The sequence below is a fragment of the Siphateles boraxobius genome, unplaced genomic scaffold, assembly GCF_051911475.1.
Source record: "Siphateles boraxobius isolate OS27281-9 unplaced genomic scaffold, OSU_SipBor_1 130, whole genome shotgun sequence".
Taxonomy (NCBI): domain Eukaryota; kingdom Metazoa; phylum Chordata; class Actinopteri; order Cypriniformes; family Leuciscidae; genus Siphateles; species Siphateles boraxobius.
In genome coordinates, this window is record NW_027508734.1 from 11,415,866 (window position 1) to 11,438,374 (window position 22,509).

The window sequence follows — 22,509 nt, forward strand, 5'->3', positions numbered from 1 at the left end:
TGTCTTATTTTTTTTCACTCAGCCAACAGATATTCACCAGTGAGTGAGGAATCTTAAATTCAGGGGTTGAGAGATGTTGGTGCAGATCTGTAAGGTTGCACTTCATCACGCGTCAGGGCAGCTGCGTACAGTCTTGTGTTTTTATGAGAGCTCAACGACGATGAAGTAGGTCAGAGGTTATCATATTCATATACAGGGATGGAGACATACGGTAGTCTCTCTTTTGATTTAGTGATGTCATTTTGAACACTGTTTTCTGTGAGTTGCCACAAAACTTTTATTTTTTAATTTTTCTGCCTGGTTTATAATAACATACACAAAATTCTCCCCGAAACTCTATTAATTTTTTATACATCATAGTAGGATTTAATTTTTTAGATTATATTAATTTAATCTGCCTTTCATTTAAAAAAAAAAGTTTAATTACTGTTATGATTTTTGTTTTTAGTACAATAAAAATGCTGTTAAAGTAATGGGAATCACTATTGAGAATAATGGTAAGTTTTTTTGAATTATCTCTGACCTCATTAGAGTAATGAAAATTTGCATTTTTTTTCCATAAGGAATTATCATTTCTTTTGGGGTGAAAGATGACCTGGACATTTTCATAATTGTTTAACTCAAAGCATTTTTTAGACTCCACAATAATATACTGCATTTATTTACAATTTAATTACAATAAGATCCTTTTGCATTTATAATATTCAACATAAATTTCATCTGACGTGACCCGGCTTGACTTTATGGGGAAATGTATTTGTAATATTAAAATGCATGAATGCACAAGATTTAAATTTCTGCTAATAAATAAAGCTGTCTGTGGAAGCATGTTTTCATCAGGCAAGTATGTTTTTATACACGCGTTAAATGTTTCATTTTAGCCTCATTTTCATTGTCTGTAAGCAGATATAGCTGTCAGTGTTCACAGTTTTTATTGTAACCGTTTTTATCTTATTGAATTACCTCAGTTTATTTTGAATTATTTTAATATGCTCACCTAGTTTTCACAATTTTTAATCTTAGCAGCGCACTTAAATAGTCACATGAATATTTTTTAAGAAAAAATTAATTTGAGCTCATAACTTTATGCACAAGGTGATAAGACTGAAACTCTTTCTGGTAGTGAAATATAACAGTTTTGTCCAAGTATAACTTGGCTTTAGTTGTGATAAAAGAATTCTCCATCCTTTTCTCTTTCCATTGCTGTCTTTGTAGGTGCGTTTGAGAGAGTCTAGAGCTGTCCTAAAGTCCCATAGGCCACTACCTGACCCAAGTAACGTCAGGACCAACCTACCACCCCCATAAACCCTTCCACGCGGACACTTTCTCTCCGTGTCTCTCCCCTCGGCCCTCCCGCTGAGACAGCAAGTGAAGCAAAATAACTCATTCTGCCACACAATCCCTTCATCTCTCCCTCCGCTCACCCTGAGCTCGCTCGGACTGCTTTATTCTTCTCGTTTCTCCCCCCTCTCTCCTCCCCCCACGCGCGCACGCTTTTTTTCCCCTTCCTTTTACACCATCGAAACTCTACCAAAAACAAGAGCTGGCAGTGCTGAATGGCATAGGCCTTTTCTATTGTGGTGTGTTTTTGTGATGTCTGAGTTGTGTGGAGTCGGCTGGTGCCTTTGTTCACGAGCTCTTTGGTGGTTATGAGGTATGTGGAGAGAAGAGAGGGGTTTTGACATGCTGGTGTGTCTTTAAATTTGTAGTTTGTGGTCATGTTTTCAATTATAACTAATACTTTTGAAAACGATGTATCGTTTTCATTAGGAGTCCGTTATATTAAAAGGAAATTCGGAACCAGATACTGTACAAAATGTTTTAATAGTTTTCACAAAATACATTTAGAAAGCTTTTAAATAAAATAAAATTGAAATATCTGCAAGAAAGGGTAGACCTTTTCGCTTTCCAAAGCATTGCTCTGACACTAAAACCATTACAAGTGTTCATGTTTCAGGTACACAACAAAAACGCAGAATTCAAGAGATGTCTACATGTTTTTCAAACCACAAATGGTTGTCGATCATAAATAAAGGACTGCGTGATTAAGCCGCAGTCAGGTATACTTGAAGCCAGTGTACTAGAATGTAAAACGACGTTTTTTTTTCCTTTACAAAATGTAGCAACACAAGACTAGCAATAAAAAAAGAGAAAAGATTAAGATTGTTGTGTAATAGATGAAATACAAAGGCTTTGGTCTGTTTTTACAATCAACAATGGTTTAAGTCTGATATGTACTTGTAAACAACTGCCAAACACTTACGCTTTTTTTTAAAAAACTCTGTCAAGCATTTTTAATCATAATTATTGGAATTAAATATTTCTAGTCTCACAAAATTATTTGACCGTAGGACACTATAATACAACTATACCTAATAGACAACTTGTACCTGACCTAAAGAAATGTTTGCCTTTTTTTAACAATGCATGAAAATCTGTATAAAACAATTAGATTTATTTTTCTCGGGGCAATACAAATAACAATATATTTATGTTCCGCGATAATTCCAATAGGGAAAACAAATACTCACAATTGGACAGTAGCAGAATGGATGAATGTTATGTTGATGCCAAAGTCTACCGTACTATAACCTCCCAATCATCTGACGTCACAATTATAAGTTATCAAGCGCAAACGGCCTCAGAATCAGTTAGTCAGTTATCTACAAACCCTTATACATAATCATAAAGTACTCAGTAATTTACATAATGGCTGTTGTTCCTTTAGTAGATACAATAGTGTCATCAACTGAAGCCGTTGCGGGTTGATTTGAGCCTCGTCCTTATAGCCAGCAACTCTCCCAAAGTGAAAATATCTAGTGGGTACATGAATAGGCTCCTCCTCTTGGTGTGATTCTGCTTCACTGGTTTGATATGGGCCTGTATGAAGTCTGATCCATAATCCTGATATTAGCTCAGTAGAAAACAGTCACAATATATAGTTCTGTTGTCTGCCGTTTCAAATGGATGTGAGACCAACATATCTTTTGGCTGTTAAATTGTCGTTTCCTCTTTACATAGAAATGCCAATGCACAAATAAAAACAAAAAATGGAGTTCGAGAAAAGTGGATGTAGCAGAGGTTTGTTGCGTTTTGTTCCGTTCATGTCTCTCTAGCGTCCGTTTTTTCCTCCTAAAGGTAGTGCCTCAAAGTTTTCCGACTGTGGGAAGGGACCACACGCCGTCTCGTCCTCGTGTTTGCTTGTGTGTGTCTGTCTGTGTGTTTGTGAAAATACTGCTGCAGAGGTCCAGGTTCTCTCTTAGTCTCTGTGTGGAAGTCAAAGGGCGAAGTAACTCTTTTCTTTACTGTAATCTTGACCAGTACTGAGACATGTCTGGCTCAGTTCCGGGAACTTGGACAGGGACAGATACTCCAGGGGAGATGAGTCCTAGAAATAGATCGAGAATGTAGGTCAAAACACGTTTCTTTTTAAACTTTAAGCTTTGGTGTTATGTGTGAATTTGTATAGATTGAGAAGGGCAAAGGATCATCACAAATGTGATGATTAAAGAAGTAATGAAATTAAAATTAGACATTGAAAAGGCATTTTTTTAAAGTGTTAATGCTAAAAACAACACAAAGATGTTACAGAAATGGGTGAGGAACAAAGGAACACATTTTTAGATACACAAAATCATGCATTTAAAAGTAAAGAGAACTATCAGACAATACATACACAAATGTGAACAAACTGGTAAAAGAGTGTATGCATAATACGCTACCGTTCAAACGTTTTTGAAAGTCTCGTATGCTCACCAAGGCTGCATTTATTTGATCACAAATACAGTAAAAACAGTAATATTGTGAAATATCAGTTTTCTATTTGAATATATATATATTCAAATTAGGTTTTCATTTATTTCTGTGATTGTCAAAGCTTCGTTTCGGCATCATGACTCCAGTCACATGATCCTCAAATGGAAAGTTCAAAAGAACATTTATTTGAAATAGAAATGTTTTGTAACATTATAAACATCTTTAATGCAATTTAATGCATCTTTGCTTAATACAAGTATTAATTTCTTTCAAAACAAAAACCTTACTGACCCCAAACCTTTGAACGGTAGCATAAATGTGCTATAGGGTGAGTTTGTTAATCGCACAATGAACTTATTCTGCCTACCTGTTGAGGCGGTACCAGAAGTTGCCATTGTTTGGCTGTTCATGTGTGCCTGCATATGAGGGGGTGTGTATGTGTCGTAGCTTCGCCCATTCACGGACGGACTGGTGGGCAACATGCAGGAATAGGAAGATGTCTGGCTTGGCTATAAAAAACAAGAATATATGTATGTAAATATATAGCTTTAGTTATATCTACAGGCACAACTGTAGTTTCTATAACAGAGGAGTTTGGGTTAATCTTGAGTTTGACTTGGGTGATGGAATGGGAGACACTTAAGGGAGCATCACACACAGCACATTAATCCAGTTATCAAGGGTAGAGGAGGAAACAGTTGTTCATGATGTTACTTACTTGCATAGGCAGGTTGTTAGACATTGTGAAGCTGGGCATCGGAGGCAAACCCGCGTACGTGTTGGTCAGAGCCGTGTCTGGCCGGCCCAGCATTGACCCTGCTGTGAAGGACACTGGTAAAAAAGAAAAGGTTGAATTTTTTGTCATTTCTTTATGTGCTTTTGCCATTTTATTCGTTTTTATTTCTTATATTTTTAATATTTATTTTGGTTTATTTTTATTTCAGTTTTAGTTTTTCTTTATCTCCAGTTAACAATTTTAATGCTTCAACTTAAAACCAAGCCAACATTTCAAATTAAAGTTTGTTAAAGGTACACTGTAACTTTTTTATTCAAAATGAACTAAATTGAGTCAATAAATCATCAATCCTTCTTCCAAAACGTTGTCTTACCCTGATTCACTTTGGTAAACCTGTTATACGTGTTTGTAATTTAGATATAGCGGGATGGTTTTTGCTGGAAATTGTGAGCATACATAATTCGCCCCTTGCATGTCTCGTCATATTCACAATTACTTGCAATTGTGTTTGCAAGCTTGTATGGTGTGGGAGTGGCAGAGGTTACTTGTAATAATGAAGAGAAAGGTTGACTTAGAGCAGCTAAATCTCAAACCTCCGGGGAATCACCCGTTTAAAAAAACAATGCCAAACACAGGGAAAGAACACGACAGAGCTCGTAATAAAACAAGAATCAACATTAGCTTGGCTTTTCAGAGATGGCGAGAACTGAGGGATTTGAAATGTTGTAAAAGCGACATGGAGAATGGCGTTTTTATTACTCAACAGGTGAGAAAGGTAATTAATTGAACAGATCATTTGCCATATGTCGCTCTCTAACAGAGTTCATTGTAAAGCATTATCTATTGTTAAGGGTCATTTCATTATGGTTGTTGTAGCTGTGCTGGAAGTACAGTGTCTATTAATAGGTAAAACTACAGTAACGTCTTCAGCTAGTCAGCTTGAGATCCTTTCCATCTACACTGGTTATATCTCTTAAGCCTAGTAGTGAATGTTTTATGAGCAGTTGATAATCTCTCTCTTTTTAGTTTGGCAAAAGAACCATATTCATTCGCACAGTCACACAAAGCATATAAGCACAACCAAAAGGATGTTCTTCTGCTAAATTCATGCAGTTTGGACTTAGTGTGAAGACATTATGCCTTATATGTAATCCTCATGAATTGAGGTTGCCATTTACCAGGAGTGGTAGGTTGTGGCATTGCCTGGTAGACGCTCGAGTTGAAACTGCTACTGATGGGAATGTGACTGGAGGAATTGCTGGCTTGTCTTCGCTGGTTCCTCAGCTTCTCTTCCCTCCTCCATTTCGCTCTTCTGTTTGAGAACCATACCTGCAGGCACAGAGAAGGTCAGCATAGATGTAGACAATAGTGATGGTGAACATGCATTAGTTATGGCATGGTATTAAAATTGAACTATTACCATATTCTCACCTGTATTCTAGCTTCTGGAAGGTCAATTTTTGCTGCAAGTCTTTCTCTTGCGAAAACATCTGGATAGTGGGTTCTTTCAAACTCTAAAACCAATGTGAAAATAGGTTAAAAGGTTATGCTTTGAACCTCAGCAGGATACGGGAGACGTGATTCTTACACTTGATGCATACCTTTTTCCAGGGCTTCGATCTGCTCCTGAGTGAACGACGTTCTGTTTCTTTGCAGTTTTCGTTTCAATTGCAGCCGCATTTGAGTCTCATCGGAGTCCTCGCCATTTGAGCTGATGGAGTTAGTGTTCTCGCCACTGTTGTCCGGCTGCTGGCAACCATCTGCAAAATAAAAAGGGTGAAAATTCTAGAAATATCACGCAAACCACTTTTTGCATTACCTTGAGTTGCATCAGTGTTATTTTTTGTATTATGTATATAATATAGCATGTAATAACATTTTGAATTGGCTTTTATTTTTATATTTAAATTTTTATCTAAAGTTTTTCGTTCATTTTATTTTATTTCAGCCTTATTTTAATTAGGCTGAGTTGCATGTGAATAACTGACAAAAAATATAATACATTTGCAAAGTATTTATTTATTTATTATTGCAATGTAATACATTTATATTTTGTTACATACATTTTATATTCAAATTATTATATATAGCCTATATATAATTAAATTGTGTTATTCTGTATTTTATAATGTAGTATATTATAAAATACAAAATAAAAAAATCATGTTATTATTTATTTATTATTAGTCATATTTTGTATGCATTCAAATCATTATGTCTATATATATATATATATATATATATATATATATATATATATATATATATGTAAACGTGCCATATGTGTGTCTTTACAGGTGTGTGTGTGTGTGTGTGTGTGTGTGTGTGTGTGTGTGTGTGTGTGTGTGTGTGTGTGTGTGTGTGTGTGTGTGTGTGTGTCTTTTGTATGCTAACAAAATATGTATAAATAAATATATATAGTATAAATAAATAAAATAAAAATTATTTTGTATTTCAGATGGAAAATTAGCATTTGGTGTGAATACACCCCAAGACTTGAGGCAAGAATTGTCAGCATTATCTCCATAGTTCCGTAACAAAGTTCCAAAAGACACGCATTGAATCATCCTCAGGTTCCCTTGGATGTTTTCATACACAGCACAAATAATGTATAGGGATTCTTAGTGCTATTCACCGTATGGGTGTCCAGGGACCTATTGAGGTGACCACCAACACTTGAATAGAGAGCTGCTTTTCTCAATGACACAATACCAGCAGAAGAATGAGGGGAACCATTAAACTGTGCAGACAGAGATGGGCTGCCAGGCCTTTTTCGTCAGGCTCAAATTCTCCCGAGGGCACAATTGGAAAGGAACAACAAAAAGAGGCATGCAGTGCTCAGCATTGTATAACACAAGGATCTAGTCAACAGACCTTTCAGTTCAGTATGTTAACCTCTACACACCACTGTCATTAATCAAAGAACCCCAGGCCAGCCCTGTTAAACGCCAGTTAGGATTTATACGTTCAACAGGGGATGACCATTGAAAGACCCTTGCTTGCTTAGTTAGGATGGGTTGGAAGAGTCTCTCCAATCTGACCAGAATCTATCCAGGCTAATAAAGCAACAGTTAACAAGGCATGAAAATTTGATCATTTTCTGCTCATTGTCATTTCTAACCTGTATGCTGTTGTTTTAAAAGTAGAAAAAGAAAAAAAAACATTCAGTGTGCCATTAAAGCTCCAAAAATAACAACAAAAGTATATAGTCCATATACTTGTGCGCTAAACTCCAGGTCTTCTGAACCTATACTATGTCTTTAAAGTCTCATTTGGAATGACATGAGAGTGAGCATTTTCATTTTAAAGGTGTATTATCCCTTTAAGCAGCTTGAATACATAAAAAGATCGCTTGCATCATTCTAATTTAATATCAATGCTGTCAGATAGTGTTTGTGATACTGTGAATATCCACACGCAGGATTCGTCAACCTGATTAGAAACCAACAATTCATCAACTAAACTTTTTACCATTGTCTCCTCTAACCAAAAGCCTGTGGATGTTCTTTCTCTCCCTCAAAAAAACAACCTCTAATGAGCAATTACAGTGAGACCGAGCTGTGCCTGTCACAAATTCTTGCATGTGACAGAAACATCTTTTGTCCCGGGACGCACAGTGCTTTTCTCTCACTCGCCATGGGGCGCAAATGATGTAGAGGGCACCGGCGGGGGGAGGGGGCAGGTGGTCCCGCATGGACACCTCCGCCGAAAACTCTGTTCCTAGTCACGCAGATCCAAGACCCAGACAGAAGCCGTATTGAGATGAGCGATTAATTAGCACTAACTCCTCTATTAATGAGTGGCCTTTTCTCATCCAAGCATGTCAATGGCACGCAATTCTAGATTCTGTATATTCATCTAATGCATCTCCAGATGGATTGACATATAGACCTAATGACTGCAAGAGATTTCCTACACTTTTTCAGGACAAATAAATGAATGCCATGAATTAATAATAAAATACTGCAGAATTTTTGTCACGTTAAAAAAATATAAAATATGTACAAAATATTAACATTCTTCTTATATACTACATATAGATACACTGAATAGTATACTTTTTTAATATAATATTTTTAAATAATAATTGAATATATTATATAGTTTATTTCAGTATGAATATTATAGTAAGAAAATGGGATAATAATAATATTAATTATATATATATATATATATATATATATATATATATATATATATATATATAGCCTAGGCCTATATATTAATAATAATATATATTTTTATAATAAATAATATTAACATTTTAAAATCTTAAAAATATATATATTAATTTATAAAATATATATTACAATTTTATAAATATATATTTATTATTGTTATTTATTTTTAGTTATTTTTTGCTTCAGTTGTTTTGTTGCTGCTGTGCCTTTATGTTGTTGTTATTCTAATTTTGCTCATGACAGTGATGCTCTTATTACTTTTAGACTGTCTCACCTTGATTTGGTTGTCCTGGCACAGACGTACCAGGGTACCATCCCGGGCGTGTGCCCCACGTGCCGGTCTGCCCGTTGAGCATTCTCAGCTTGTCGTACATGCCATCTGCACCCATCTGTTGCTTTTCGCTAGCCAGGTTGCGTAGGACTCGATTTATCGACGACACCTGAAAGGTATAAAGAAGGCAGTCAGTCAATTACAGTTTTAATGCATCAGCCATAAAATGCCATTTTATTTCATTCTGTTCCATTATAGCTCTGTCCATAAATGCCATTTGTATTTATACCCGTAAATTTGAGCAATTTGGATAAATGCTAAATAATTAGCAAAATTGCATTGCAATTGCAAGAATACATCTATAAATCTGCCTACATATGCATTCTTATTCACCTATTAAGAAATGTGTTTTTTTTTTTTTTTACATAAGAAGTGCACAATGACGTTTGCACAATCAAAGGATGCCGATGAATCAAAATTTGCACTTACGCTCGGTATGTTATCGTTGGTGCACACCCCCTCAGACAGTAGTCTGTCACGAATTTCCCAGGCAAAGATAGAGGGACACTCCCTCTTGTACTGTGCTATTTTCCCCACCACTTCAGGCGTCGCTACTCTCGGTTTGCTTCCTCCGATGGCTCGAGGTCGGATGGAGCCGGTCTCATAATATCTGCCCAGAATCTTACTCACGCACCCATTCGACACCTGAATGGACAGCAATATACACAATTCACATACATTATTTAAGACTAAATTGAAATAAAGTAATGTACTTCAAACAATTATACGCTTACGTTCTTATTGTCCAGTTGGACTTTTGCATCATCATGGGTCTATGAACACAGAAAATACGCCTTAAAATTGCTAGGATGATTTCATTACGTTTAAAAGTTTTGAGAGCTAATTAGTCACACTTTACATGAGTGTTTGCTTCAGCAATACAAATGGTTAGCATCTTGAATTTTTTTTTTTTTTTTTTATTGTTATTGCTGTAATTAATTTTATTCAGCTGTACTTTTTGTAACATGGACATTGTGTGACCATGATATGACTTTATAATTATTTCACTAGGTCCGGTAAAGCTTGTTGGATGTACTAATGGGCTTCAGGGTCACCTGCAAAATCCTGGAGATGTCGCAGGGTCGCGCTCCGCTGTGAGCGAGTTCGACGATCTTCTGTCTGGTGGAGTCCGGTAACGGTCTGCCGTTCACAAAAACCCCGCCGAGCTGGTTGACGCCACTGTGACCTGTGGCACATGGAGACATAACAAATTGGCTCGTCTTTCCCCCTCGAAAACATTCCCTCAATGGGTGGTGTCCCATTGTCCAGAATAAAGCTCCACTTCTTGGAGCTTCTCTTTGATCGGCGTTACTCACGACCCGAGTCAGATTAGAGAGAAAAAAGGCTGAGTTTTTACATTTCAATGTCCATGTTATACAATATAACATGTCAGTGTAATCAGTAACAAGAACTTTCTACACTTCAACAACTTGAGCCAACAAAGGAAACTGTATCATTATTTTTTTAATGAATTATAAAGTTTTTCTGACGATCATTAATAAGCTACCACAAGTTTTGAATGCTGTTACACAGCTCATTGTGCCCTACAAAATCAACACTGGAATGTCATGCACTAGACTCGAATCAATCAACAAACACACAGAATCGACTGATGAAATGACCTCTGAGTCTGAACATCTCCATTCAAGTGAACTGAAATTTTCATAATCAAATTGTCCTCAAGAGAACAGCTTTACACAAGACCGTGCGTCAGTGTTTGGAAACTCTCATTCACACCAGACTAACAAATCCCTAATAAATAAGCGCACACATCGCCATTGAGGAACAACAGAAAGAGAGCAATTATCGCAAAGCATACGTAACAGTGCTTTCTGTCAAAATAGCAATGTGCAAAATAATTCGATATTAGATACACTGCAAACATGAGCACTGTCTCAGAAGAATATGAAAAACGCATACCAGTTCAGTGTATTTTGATGCGATGTGATAGTCCAGTGAAAAGTCAATTCAAAGCGAGCAAAAAAAAAAAAAAAACAGAGGCGAATCCCTACGAAAAGCCTCCCCGGAGTGTGTGTGCTCTAGCTCTCTGCTCCTCTCTCATCTGACTGCAGGAGCCCGAGCTCCTAAGCAATAAATAAGCTCCAAATATAGAAGAAGAAGAGGGGGGAAAATATGATGAGCCTCTCTGACATTTGTCTTTAGAATAAAGCTAGCTGCACGTCAAGTTTGAGCTTAATTTCTGGAAATAGGCGGAGGTCGCCTCGGATCATGCATGGAAGGCTCATTGAAAAGATCAGCTGAAGTACTTGTGGCAGGACTGTCACTTTATATGACACTGCTCTGCTTTTGAAAAACGCATCGTCACGACAAATAGTAGCATGATAAAACGACCCTTTCTGTCTGCATTTGGATATCAGACAAAATTGGATTCTGCTCTTGTTGCCTTCAAGGGAGGCTTGCTTTTATTTCTAGCTACAGGAGCAACGCACGAGGACAGGGGCTTGCGTGTTTCTAAACATATTAAATCTGACAAAGCTTTCTTTTTTTGAGTCTGTCGTACTGTTTGTAACAAACCCAACATCTGCTGGAGTATTGTGGGAAATGCAAGTGTCTAAATTTGAAATATCCAGAGAAAAAAAGGGAAAGTAAGGCATTTCTTTCTGATCTGACCCTTTAAAATTTATTGGTGATTCAGTAATATGAAATAATACAGTGAAAAAACCCTACATTTTAAATACCACATCCAACCGGGCTAATTTTAATGAACCTTATTCATTTAAGCACTGATACTTCGCAACAAACGTGTGGTAATCCCTCCAAATCCAGTGGAATAATCCACTGCCATCCTCTCTGTCTTCAATAATTCCTGGATTAGTTGGATTTAATAGACTCTTGAACGTAAGGATGAGAATCCATGAATCCGTTTGATTGATGTCACCATCACACAGAAACATGACCTGGCCTGTCATTTCACAGTTCAAAGGTTAAGTCTTAATAATCATATAATTCCCCATGGTGTAGGACTGTAGATCTGGCCTGGTGGCAGTCATAATGAGACTTGTATTTTATTGCTCCCCTAGTAATGGGGAAACATATGTTGTGAATTTTAAACATCAATCCTAAATCTCCAGGCCAAATTGGGTTTTTAAACAACATTTTCTGGTGCATGAATAGCCTACGAATTTCTCAATGTATCTTTCTATACATAAATTATACCATTAATTATTTGAGGTCGGTCTTTCTACAGAATTTTTGTTTTACATATGACTGAACAATATGTGATTACATTACATAATCTCAACGAACTAATCCAAGCATTTATCTTATGTCAGACCCAAATGCAAGATCTAAGTGACGCTAAGCCGTTTACAGACTAACAGAACTCGTGTTTTTCCCCCCTCAAGCAAGCACAGAAAAATCTTGAAATCAAATCCTGGAATCATCAAACTATTTCATGTGTCCCAGTTCATGCATTAGCGGGAACTGTCTGTGGAAGTTGGCAAATTGTCTGCATTAATTCAGCCAGAGCTGCATTTATTTGTTACCAACTCAAGCTGAAATAAACATCTCCTCCCCCATCAGCAATTCATTAATTTATGCTCGACATGTATGTAAAATGCAGTTTGTATTCGTATGGCTTTTCCTTTAAATATTAACATGAAATCATTTATGTGGGGGGAAATATATAATGCGCATATTTAATGCCTCTTAATTTGACCATAAATCAGACTTTAGCACCTATTTTATAATTTCCCATCATGCACTGCAATTAAAGTTCAATCGTAAATGAAAAGAAAACAGTCAGCCGTTGGGGGAAAAAACACATGAGTGGCTTAATAAGAATTGCACTTACTGTTTTGCATCATGGACGCCACTCCTGATTCCCACGTGGGTTGGTTATGGTATTCTATTTATGACAAAGAAATAAATAGGGTTAGTTGAGAAATCCAGGTTTATTTCTTTTTTTAATTGCAGTTCTGCAACAATTGCGGCGTTGCGTTCACGGCCGAGGCATCTCAACGCATAATGGGGTTAAATTATGTATGGGAATAATCCTTTCTAGAGGAATTTCAGCTTTAAAAACTTGCCTGGTAACAGAAGTTGACTGTCCGTTTAAAAATTTAGCCCTTCATTTGCCTCTGACTATTTAGATCGTTCCTAGGATAGAGCAAAAGAGTAATATTAGTTCGAATGACTTGTATTGAGTCGTGTTTTTTATATATAAGAGTTTTTTAATTGTACATCGCATTACGCAGCATTTTGCACCTGCCGTTTTGTTTTATTTTATTGCACTTAAAATAGAAGAAATTGATTTGAGGAATTTAAATAGGCTATAGAAAAGTCAAACCTAATGGGCTATATGGAATGGAAGAGATCACGTCTCAATTTCTTGGTGGTCTGTAAAATATGTTCAACCTTCCTCTTTAGATCTTCCCGTCAAAAGTGTACAGTGACACACGCTGTCTACTTCGCATCAGTGCTCTGAAAAGTGAGAACTGGAGGGGGTGCGAGGATCCTAACAAAGCCTGCTGGAGCTCAACAATGCGCCTCTTTTACCTTCTATACCCAAACCCAGCCATCACAACTCGGCCTCTGCAACTAGCAACACAACCTCCCACCAAACGTACCAATACTTGCCGGAATACAAAGAGCCGAGGGCACCCTGCCCCCCAGACGACCATACACACACACACACACACACACACACACACAGCATCCACTGTCACTTTCCTGACGGCCATGACCCCGGTGCCCGAACCCCAATGCGTGTTTCTGTTTGTGAGGTTTGGGGAAATAGAAAAGTAATTTCGCGTTATAAATATCCGTAGGTGTTTGTGTAACGGGTGTGGGTTGTTAGGGGTTGTAAAAGGATGCAACAGCCCAGTAGGGTGCTCAATTGGGGGAAAAAACAATTGCAATAAAGGATCTATTCAGCGACACTGCTAAAAAGGGGCCCAGGGAAGGAAAGTCTTTCGTTTCATTTTCTCTCCCGACGCTGAAATAACAATACCGGTGTGTCCGTTTCCATTCGCTCTCTTCCCAAGGTTGAAGAGCTGAAAGTTTCAAATTTAATTGAAAAAGAGTTATAAACTTTAACATATCAGTAAATTTGTATTTAAACAATCTAAAAATTTTCATTTAAGTTTTATAAAGTTTTTTTCCCCTATACATTTTGTGGATTTGTTTCCAAATAATTATTTTTTTGTTAATATATTAACTTATATTTTCATTGGATAATTTCCCCACCACAAACAAGACCTAATTGTCTAATTTAATTATGTTATATATATATATATATATATATATATATATATATATATAAAATAATTAAAATTAGACTATTTAATTAGCCTATAAAAATAGCCTATATATAATTATGTTGTGCCAACTGCGGTTAAACTATTCACTAGAATTACAAAAATTAGATGGTATATTGTTGTTTTTTTATATATATTTTGGATTGTTGGTTATTAGTAATTTATTATGTGAGTTTAATGTTGTGTAATAGTTGTCCAAGATGAATTTCCCAGAAACTGAGCAGTAAAGCATATTCTATTCTATTTACATATAATGTGTCATGAGGTTGTCAGCTGTAATTTGCCTTGATAAGTGTGTATTTTTTTTATAATTGTTTTAGTGCCGTATATCTTTTTTAAAAAAAAGACAAGATTATTAAAAAAGTTAGGCTAAGTCAATTGGAAACTACAACCCGAATGTAAATTCTAAATACCTTTACAACCTTAATAGCTCTTAATCACAGCAAATGTTAATTGTTTTGTGCTCCTTTAATTCGCACTCGCTCCACGCATTGCGACTCTGCGTGTTCCCGTTAATGATTTATCTAACGTCCTATACAGGCTGTTGTTGTTGTTTATGAGGTTTACTAGGATCTCATCTGCATTTCTTTCGTTTGTGTAATCCTTAACTACAATTGCTTTAATTAAACATGCTTATTCAGGAAACAGTGTTCTCCATAAACATCATTCACATGCAGACATGCATCAGTACGTGTACAAAAGCGCAGTGGGAAGTTTTGAAGGATCTGACATTAACATGCCCTAATCATCTTATACTGCCATCGATGGGGAAATCTTTTGTGTTTTTGTAGCTACATTTATTTAGTGAATGTTTATGAGGACTTGAGCGTCCTAATGCTCTATAAGTAGGCCTGGTGAATATTTGCTGGGTGCTAAAATAAACGAGTCATCTGTGGTGGTTTGTTTAAGGTTTTAAATTAGCCTAATAAAAAATAATTATTCACCTAATAATTTTATTAATTACATTTCATTCGTGCAATGTACTTATGTTTACTTTTAGGCTATATATTGTAACCCAAATGTGGAAAGTCTTAAAGTGAAAAGTGCGTGCATTAAATAAAAATATTGAACTTTATTATCTCTCCTTTTTACCAATTACAAAAACTCTAAATACGAATATTCCTATTATGCAAATAATAATAAACAAGCAGGTCCTCGTGAGATTCAGGGAAATCTTTAAGAAGGCACTCGGCTGATGAATCATTCTGACACCTTTCCTCAACGGGTCAGTGCGTTCCCGTGCTCCGCAAAAAAAAAAAAAAAAAAACACTTTTCAGGCCTAATGTGACTTCGAACTCTTTCCTCTCACAGATACATATTTACTCTCCATACACAGAAGCGGTTTCCTGTCTAAAAAATAGTCCGAAAAAATACAACATAATCTGAGAGTTCATTTTTATTTAGCCTAATTTAGTTTTACACTTAGCCTACAAACTATTAACAGCACGTTTTTATTTGTATGACTTGGGAAACACCCCTAACAATAATCTTAATGTCAATAAATATAAACAATAATAACAATAAGGTGGATCACTCCAGTAAAATAGTACTGGATCCCACACAAACAACTAACTTTAAGTTTCAGCATGCGCACTCACCTTTTTGAGGCATTCTGCTCCACCGCCTGAGCCCTTCCGAGCAAAATAGTGAAACTGGGAAAGAAACAATTGATCTCCAGTAATTTCTTCTTAAAATATAGTTTTTCCAGCGTCCCTCTATCTGGAAGGAAAATTCCCTGCGAATGAGACACAGATTGACAGTGAGCGGAGATGTCAGGACTGCTCAGGGATTGAGAGTGTGTGTGTGTGTGTGTGTGTGCTCGCATGTGTAGTGAGTGAGTGAGTGAGTGAGAGAGAGTGAGAAAGTGAAGGCGCATAGAGGGAGAGAGAGAGCGCGCGAGAGAGAGGGAGAGACGGAGTTGAACACACCTATCCTGATTGGTGATAGTACTGATGTATTTAGTCTGTCTGTTCCCAGTCGCAGCTCTTTACTGGCCCATTAGAGAGAAGCAGTGACCCTCTGCCATCACAGAACAGAAAACATGCAGGCCACTTTTGAACCAACTAATCATTCCGCGCATGCAAATGCCGAGCGCCCCCTCTCAAACTCACTTAATATTGCTTTATGCAGTGGTGTAAGCATTCAGTTTCTGTTGGATGCACTGCTTAAATCTCACCACTGGGCTTGAGCTCACTCAGAAAATACATTTTAGTGTCTCTTTTGTCTTATGTATTTTTATTAGTTTGCCTCGATGTGTGATAAGTAACTCGGGTCACATTCTGTAAAAAGTGTTCAGTTCACTTACTTAAAATTATTAAGTAGCCTAAATAAACGTAATGCTTAATTGAAAAAAATAAGTTGTGAACTTGACAATTCCACATTACTTATTTTTTTCGATTATGCATGAAGTTTATTTACTTAATAATTTTAAGGCAACGGCTTTCCTCAACTTTTTAAAGTTTAGTCAACTAATCACTCTTTATTGAATATTTCATTGAATGTAAATTGCTTTTATACTATGTTATAGCTACAATTTTTAGAAGGCCTAGTTAATTATTTGAACGTAATATGTGTATGGACACTGTTGTTAAGTGTTACAGCAAAAATCTGTTTTATTGGATAGTCCTGATTGATTGTTTGTTTGCTGCATGGGGCTTTTAAGTCCTGAGAGATCTGGCCCTCCATGACACTGATAAAAGAAAGCAACCTGTTGACAGCTGCGAATTCAAAAGGAGAACCTGTTTGCTCTGTGCATTAAGTGCACTTGCAAATGGTCCCTGGTGCAACTGGCTAAAACAAACGCAAACACTCTCCACGTGCTTTTGTTGACACTCACGCGCTTTTGCACCGTATCTGCGCGTGCAGGATACCTCCGTGTCCACGTGGCCCTGTAAATTGTTCACTGTTCACTAATTTTACAGCTCGTTAATTGGAGTCGCAAATAGTGACGACATCTGTTTACAACTTTCTGTTTGCAACAGCCCGCGACCTATAAGCGGTTTGGAGAATGGATGCATATATGCAAATAAATAAAAATATGCGGAACTTAGGCTACTGGCTGAATTTGTTGTAGCTCAAGATTAATTAATATTAGGTTTTGAATTTTTGCTAATTTAAAGGCTTGTTGTAAAGCAACTATTCTTTCCAAAGTAGGCTTTGTGTCTGTCTATATATATCGAAAAAAAATCTATATTCTTTTTGCGCTGCGTCTCGAACTTTGATATTATGTTCCCATATTTGCCTGATACAAAATAGTTTAGAAATCTAAACTTATGCCTAAACAGCAAATAATGTATATTGTGAAGTACTGTTTTCAGTAAATAAAGGATATATAGCCTATATCACTGTAAAAAAGAAGTTGTTGCTGCCTTAAATTATTAGGTACAGTCAGCCTGGATGTTTAAGTCATTTCAACTTAAATTAGGCTATATTAAACTGACTTTAAAAATTAATTGAAGCTTGTATAATTTATTTTTTTTAAAGTTGACGAAGCTTAACTTATTTTGAGGAACAATGTAAATACATATGTTGTCATAACTTATTGATCATATTATTTTTTACAGTAGGCTATATACCATAGCAACTCCTCCGCGCCCGTATTCAACTAGTCCCGAGTCTATGGGAGCCGGTTGAGCTGATGGGATTTTACAAAATATATTATAGCCATTGCATTAACTTTTCTCGGCGTATGCAAAGTTAGGAAAAAGCCAACGCTCGTCAATAAAGGAGGTGAATAAAAGCTCCTGAGAACCATTGCGTTCCTGACTGTCTCACAAAAAGCCAGGAGACAAACGACGCTGCCAAGGAGTTAAAAAAGGCCTTATGGGAACGGATGATGAACAGCACTGTCCCTGTATGGGCCGTATCTTGTTTCCACAAATTAGCTCTTCTTATCTGTTTCATCCTCTGATGACTCTAATGCACCTTAATATATGTTCGTTTTTATTTCAAATAAAGAAGCAAAGACACTGCACTGCTTACTAACCCGTCAAAAAGAATGCCCTATAAGCTTAGTAATTGTGCCGTGGCTGTTGATTTGCCATTTAGATCAATTGTAAATCCTCTCCGTGTTAATGAGGTGTATTTAGGAAGTGGTCTGATTCAGGGCGCATCATCAGCCTCCAGGCCATACAAACCCTCCACATCACACGGACCCTGCAGATAGCAATTCTACACGCAAAGCAATTAGCCCAATTGGGATTAGTAACTGCTAATACGAAGTCGTGAAAAGTAGCTAATCCCTAATCTCGTATTGCCGTTTCGCTCTTGGGCAAAGTGGTCACGTCGTTTCTGTAGGAAACTTTTTAGAAAAGGAGAACAAGGGGAGGGAATGGGACTGACGTCATACTTCAGGAGAACATATATAAAAGAAAGAGTGAATCGATGAAAAATTTAAAAAGTCACGAACGGGCTGACAGATTGTTTTATAAATCAATAGGCTATACAGTTTGGGAACCAAAGAAATTTACTTACCACTGACGTTTTTATTTTTTTTTAGTTGATGTTTTTCATATACGAGTTAATTATTTATATTGTTTAGCCTACTTTCTTTTATTGTTGTTTATTATTTTATAATAATAACAAAACTGTCTTGTTTAACGTAAAATATTAGAAAAGGCACCTCCGATTTCACAATTATTATTATTATTATTATAAGAAGAATATTTAGTAAACAAATTAATTCCAATTGCTGTCGCAAAAATGGAGATCTAGTTTTACATGTTCTTTCACTTAGCCTACTTCTGATGTTAATTTGCGTTCCCTATCGTTGCTAAAACTGTTCTTAAAATGGAAAGCTGCTTTTAATGTAGCCTAATAAAAACTTGTTTTGTTTTGATGTAACGTGTTTAGGCTACTGTATCTGCACTGATGAATTGACGTAGGCTAATTCATCACATGTTATGAATATGTACTAAAATAACTATTTCAAAAGCAGTAATATCTCTAAATTTGACATAAACCGAAGGAAAAACGTATATGAAAGATAGGATAATCAAATGTATTTTCCTAATGGAGATATGCCGTGCATTTGCTTTACTGAGGACGGTGGGAAAAACATGCAGTATTTCTTAACTTACCGGGATATTTCTGACTTCTGATCAATATCCTTCAGTTTCAAGCCCTTGCGATTAAATAAATTAAAACGATCTCATGAGTCCAGACTGTGTTGTCACGTTTGAATCCCGTTTGGAGTGGAAATGCAGTGAGAATGAAAAAACGGTGTAACCCTCACTCACTGTAAACTTTCTCTTAATATCAGCCTCAGCTCGTCAGCGATTGGTCAGATGACGCGCTACGTCACGCTGGAAAATAGTTCTCATACAGCCATGCATGCAACATATCAGGGGAACTCCATGCTCTCACATTAGCCTCTATTTTCAAGACGTAGCTGGCGTGATTATTGCCCTATATTTCAAGTGAAGAATTAGGAGAATATGCTTCTGTTTCTGTCTTCTGTTTCTTCTGTTTCCTAAAGAAGGGAGTTTCTTTGCTATGGAGCGAGGCAGTTTTGTAATATCAATAATAAATAGCCTACATATTAAAATAACCTAATACTGTAATGATAATATTAATAAAATATAGCATATTTAATCATGTTTATGTTATATTTCAAATGCGCACCTATATTGATAACACGAAATAATTTTTAAAAATAAATGATTTATGGTTTGCTAGTTCTCAGAAATCATCCCATTTTTACACTTATGCACATGGGCTCTAGTTAGTACATTAAAAATAATTATCTTTAATATATTTCAGTAATTGCAGAAAGACAAGTTTTGACGGATTTTTAGCCTATAGCCTATATATGCAAAAAGCCTATTTTTATAATGCAATTATTTGAAACTTTAAAACGTCGAATCTTATTTTATTTATTTATTTATTTATTCAGCCTCTCTTCTTGATCCTGAGTTGCTATCCGTCTGTTAAGCAAATATTGGCCAAGGCGTCACGGAGATCTTATTTACCCTACTCATTCAGGTGGAAAATCAAATGGTTAACCGGTACAACAGCGCGTTTAGTGAAAATGTTTGTTTCCACCTAGCTGTGTATAGTTTTCTTTAATGTCTTCGACCATTTCTGGACTGATTTCTCGATTCTTCCTAAAAGGAAAGCTGTTGCGCATATAACTATAGGCTGTTTATGAAATTATGGGCAACATCTAAACAAAGAAATCATTGGAATAATAGCCTAAAGGTGACGCAACATGACATTTACTTCATATGACGTGACGTACAGATGTCACTGTCCATAGTGCGCAAATGCGCAACAGTTCAGTGGTGTGTCTCTCAGGAAATGAATGGGTTGTGTTGGTTCTTTTGGACTTATGGAGCAGGTATGGGCGCGCACGAGCATTATTCAGGCCTTTGTTTGACGTAACCACAATTAAGGGCCACAGAAACCGTGCAACGCTGCAGGGTTCTCCAGGTGATCGCTGGAAACCGCACGGCTTATCATCCGGTCAATAAAAGAAGACGCTGCGCAGCGGCCGGGCCAGGTGCCTCCATTCCCTGTTCCACGACGCCCCGCTCTCAAGAACCCGACCAGGCGTGAAGGAAAATCTGTTCAGCCGGCCTCTCAGCATCCTCTCTCCCCCCACTCTCTGTCTCTATCTCTCTATCTATCTCTCTCTCTCTCACACACACACACACACACACACACACACACACACACACACACACACACACACACACAGGCTACATTTCTCTTCTATACAACAATAACAAGTGCTGTTGTATTTCAATAACGAGTCTGATATGAGCAATTGAAATGTTCGTTATTAAAATTAATGAATGTTTAATATTTTGTTTTTTATTGTTTTATTACAATAGGCTATGTGGTCTTAATAACATAATCATGTATGTATTCACAACTATTTATTTTACGGAATAAGAAAGGTTTTACTGAAAAAATGTGTGTGGGGGGAGGGATGGGGGTGTAAAATACAGTTTTCGAAATATCTGTCAGGTTTTTAGAAATGTTGTCCTTACATTCATATTGCTGAAAAGTGGTCACCATCACGTAAAAAGAAAATACGATGTTGGTCTTCTAATACACGTTAGCGTCATAATTATTTCAAGAAAGTTTTAAAGACATGTTTAAGGTATTTTTGTACATCAATAATATCGTTAATTTTTGAGTCACTATATTTTCCAAAGTTTTCTTAACCTATAAAACTAAAATTAAAATATGACTGTCTGTTCGTAAAATTATGGATTTCATTTTGATATGATTCGACATTTAAAGAATTAAAGAACTGAAAAGGCAGACGGTTTGCCTTCTGTTCTGCTATATTGGAATAACCTCTAATGACAGGCCATAAATCTGTCATGGATCTTCTGTTTACTTCTTATGCTTACACACAGTAAAACAGGTTCAGCACTGACCAGGCATTACAGATAACATTATTTTGGATTATGCATTGTCATTATGTTTGAATGTGCAAAACTTAGTTACTTTTCTCTTTCTCTTGGCTTCAAAAGAACTAAAGTGCATGAACACTCCTTCATAATTATGCATTTATAATATTTCCAATTCTCCCTTCTCATCAAGACTATAACTTAAAGAGATTAAGATTTAATTATATGAATATATGCTATATGAGGTCTCCTCAAATCTCTACCTTCAGGTCCTTGTCGTCCCAGTTTTCTCTCAGATGCTGATTACTTTGTGATGTGTATTATGTGTATTTGGGTTTTTCAGCAATATGTGTGAATCTCTCCCACTCTTTAATTTAAGCAGTCCACCCCCCGGCCCAGAGACATTAGCTGAATTCCCTCAGGCTGATCGCAATCAATTTGTCCAGCGCAGACAGCAAAGCCCTGGATGTTAGAAACTCACTTTACCTCAATGTGACAAGCCTGAGTATACGACCCACAATCAGAAAGCACAGCCAGAATAAAGATTCGGCGCAAGCTTCAATTGTACAGTATACGCTTATACGACCAAAGCGCAAAACAATCATATATGTTGAACATGGAAACTATATGATGAAAAATGCAATAGTTGTTTTTTAATTAACAGATTTATTGTACAATCGTCCCAGAAATGATTCCTCGTTTAGGCTGCAATGTGTAAAACTGCAACAAATCATCCAATAGTTTTTTTTTTTTCTCTGGTTCCAATGTGTTTCTTAGCGAATTAAGTTATTTCCTCTCCAATGCACCCATGTGTCCTGGAAAATGTATACAGGTGTTGTATAAGTGTTTTATCCTAATTTAGAAA

The 22,509-nt window shown here is 36.5% G+C and overlaps 1 protein-coding gene across 9 annotated transcripts; it reads right to left on the minus strand.

Annotated features, from left to right (window-relative positions):
* Positions 1 to 1,805: 1,805 nt before the first annotated feature.
* On the minus strand, positions 1,806 to 19,541 carry pax6b (paired box 6b). Of its 9 annotated transcripts, XM_077227883.1 has the most exons (14): positions 19,362 to 19,541; positions 15,882 to 16,018; positions 13,054 to 13,123; positions 12,819 to 12,872; positions 10,060 to 10,190; positions 9,739 to 9,777; positions 9,434 to 9,649; positions 8,948 to 9,113; positions 6,094 to 6,252; positions 5,924 to 6,006; positions 5,671 to 5,821; positions 4,475 to 4,587; positions 4,124 to 4,265; positions 1,806 to 3,388 (listed from the first exon to the last, which is right to left on the minus strand). In XM_077227883.1, exons 4-14 carry the CDS (start codon positions 12,829 to 12,831, stop codon positions 3,303 to 3,305), a joined length of 1,299 nt encoding a protein of 432 aa, XP_077083998.1. In that variant the 5' UTR covers positions 12,832 to 12,872; positions 13,054 to 13,123; positions 15,882 to 16,018; positions 19,362 to 19,541; the 3' UTR covers positions 1,806 to 3,302. The 9 variants fall into 9 exon arrangements, with proteins under 9 accessions (XP_077083998.1, XP_077083995.1, XP_077083997.1 ...); XM_077227880.1 differs by lacking the exon at positions 13,054 to 13,123 and having other exon boundaries at positions 19,362 to 19,512; XM_077227882.1 differs by lacking the exons at positions 9,739 to 9,777; positions 13,054 to 13,123 and having other exon boundaries at positions 19,362 to 19,512.
* Between the last annotated feature and the right edge of the window lie 2,968 nt (positions 19,542 to 22,509).

Coding starts and splice junctions, on each gene's coding strand:
- pax6b (XM_077227880.1), bottom strand. Junction 10,191..12,818: donor GGCGTCCATGATGCAAAACA/GTAAGTGCAATT, acceptor CATGTGCCACAG/GTCACAGTGGCGTCAACCAG. Junction 9,114..9,433: donor CCAACGATAACATACCGAGC/GTAAGTGCAAAT, acceptor TATACCTTTCAG/GTGTCGTCGATAAATCGAGT.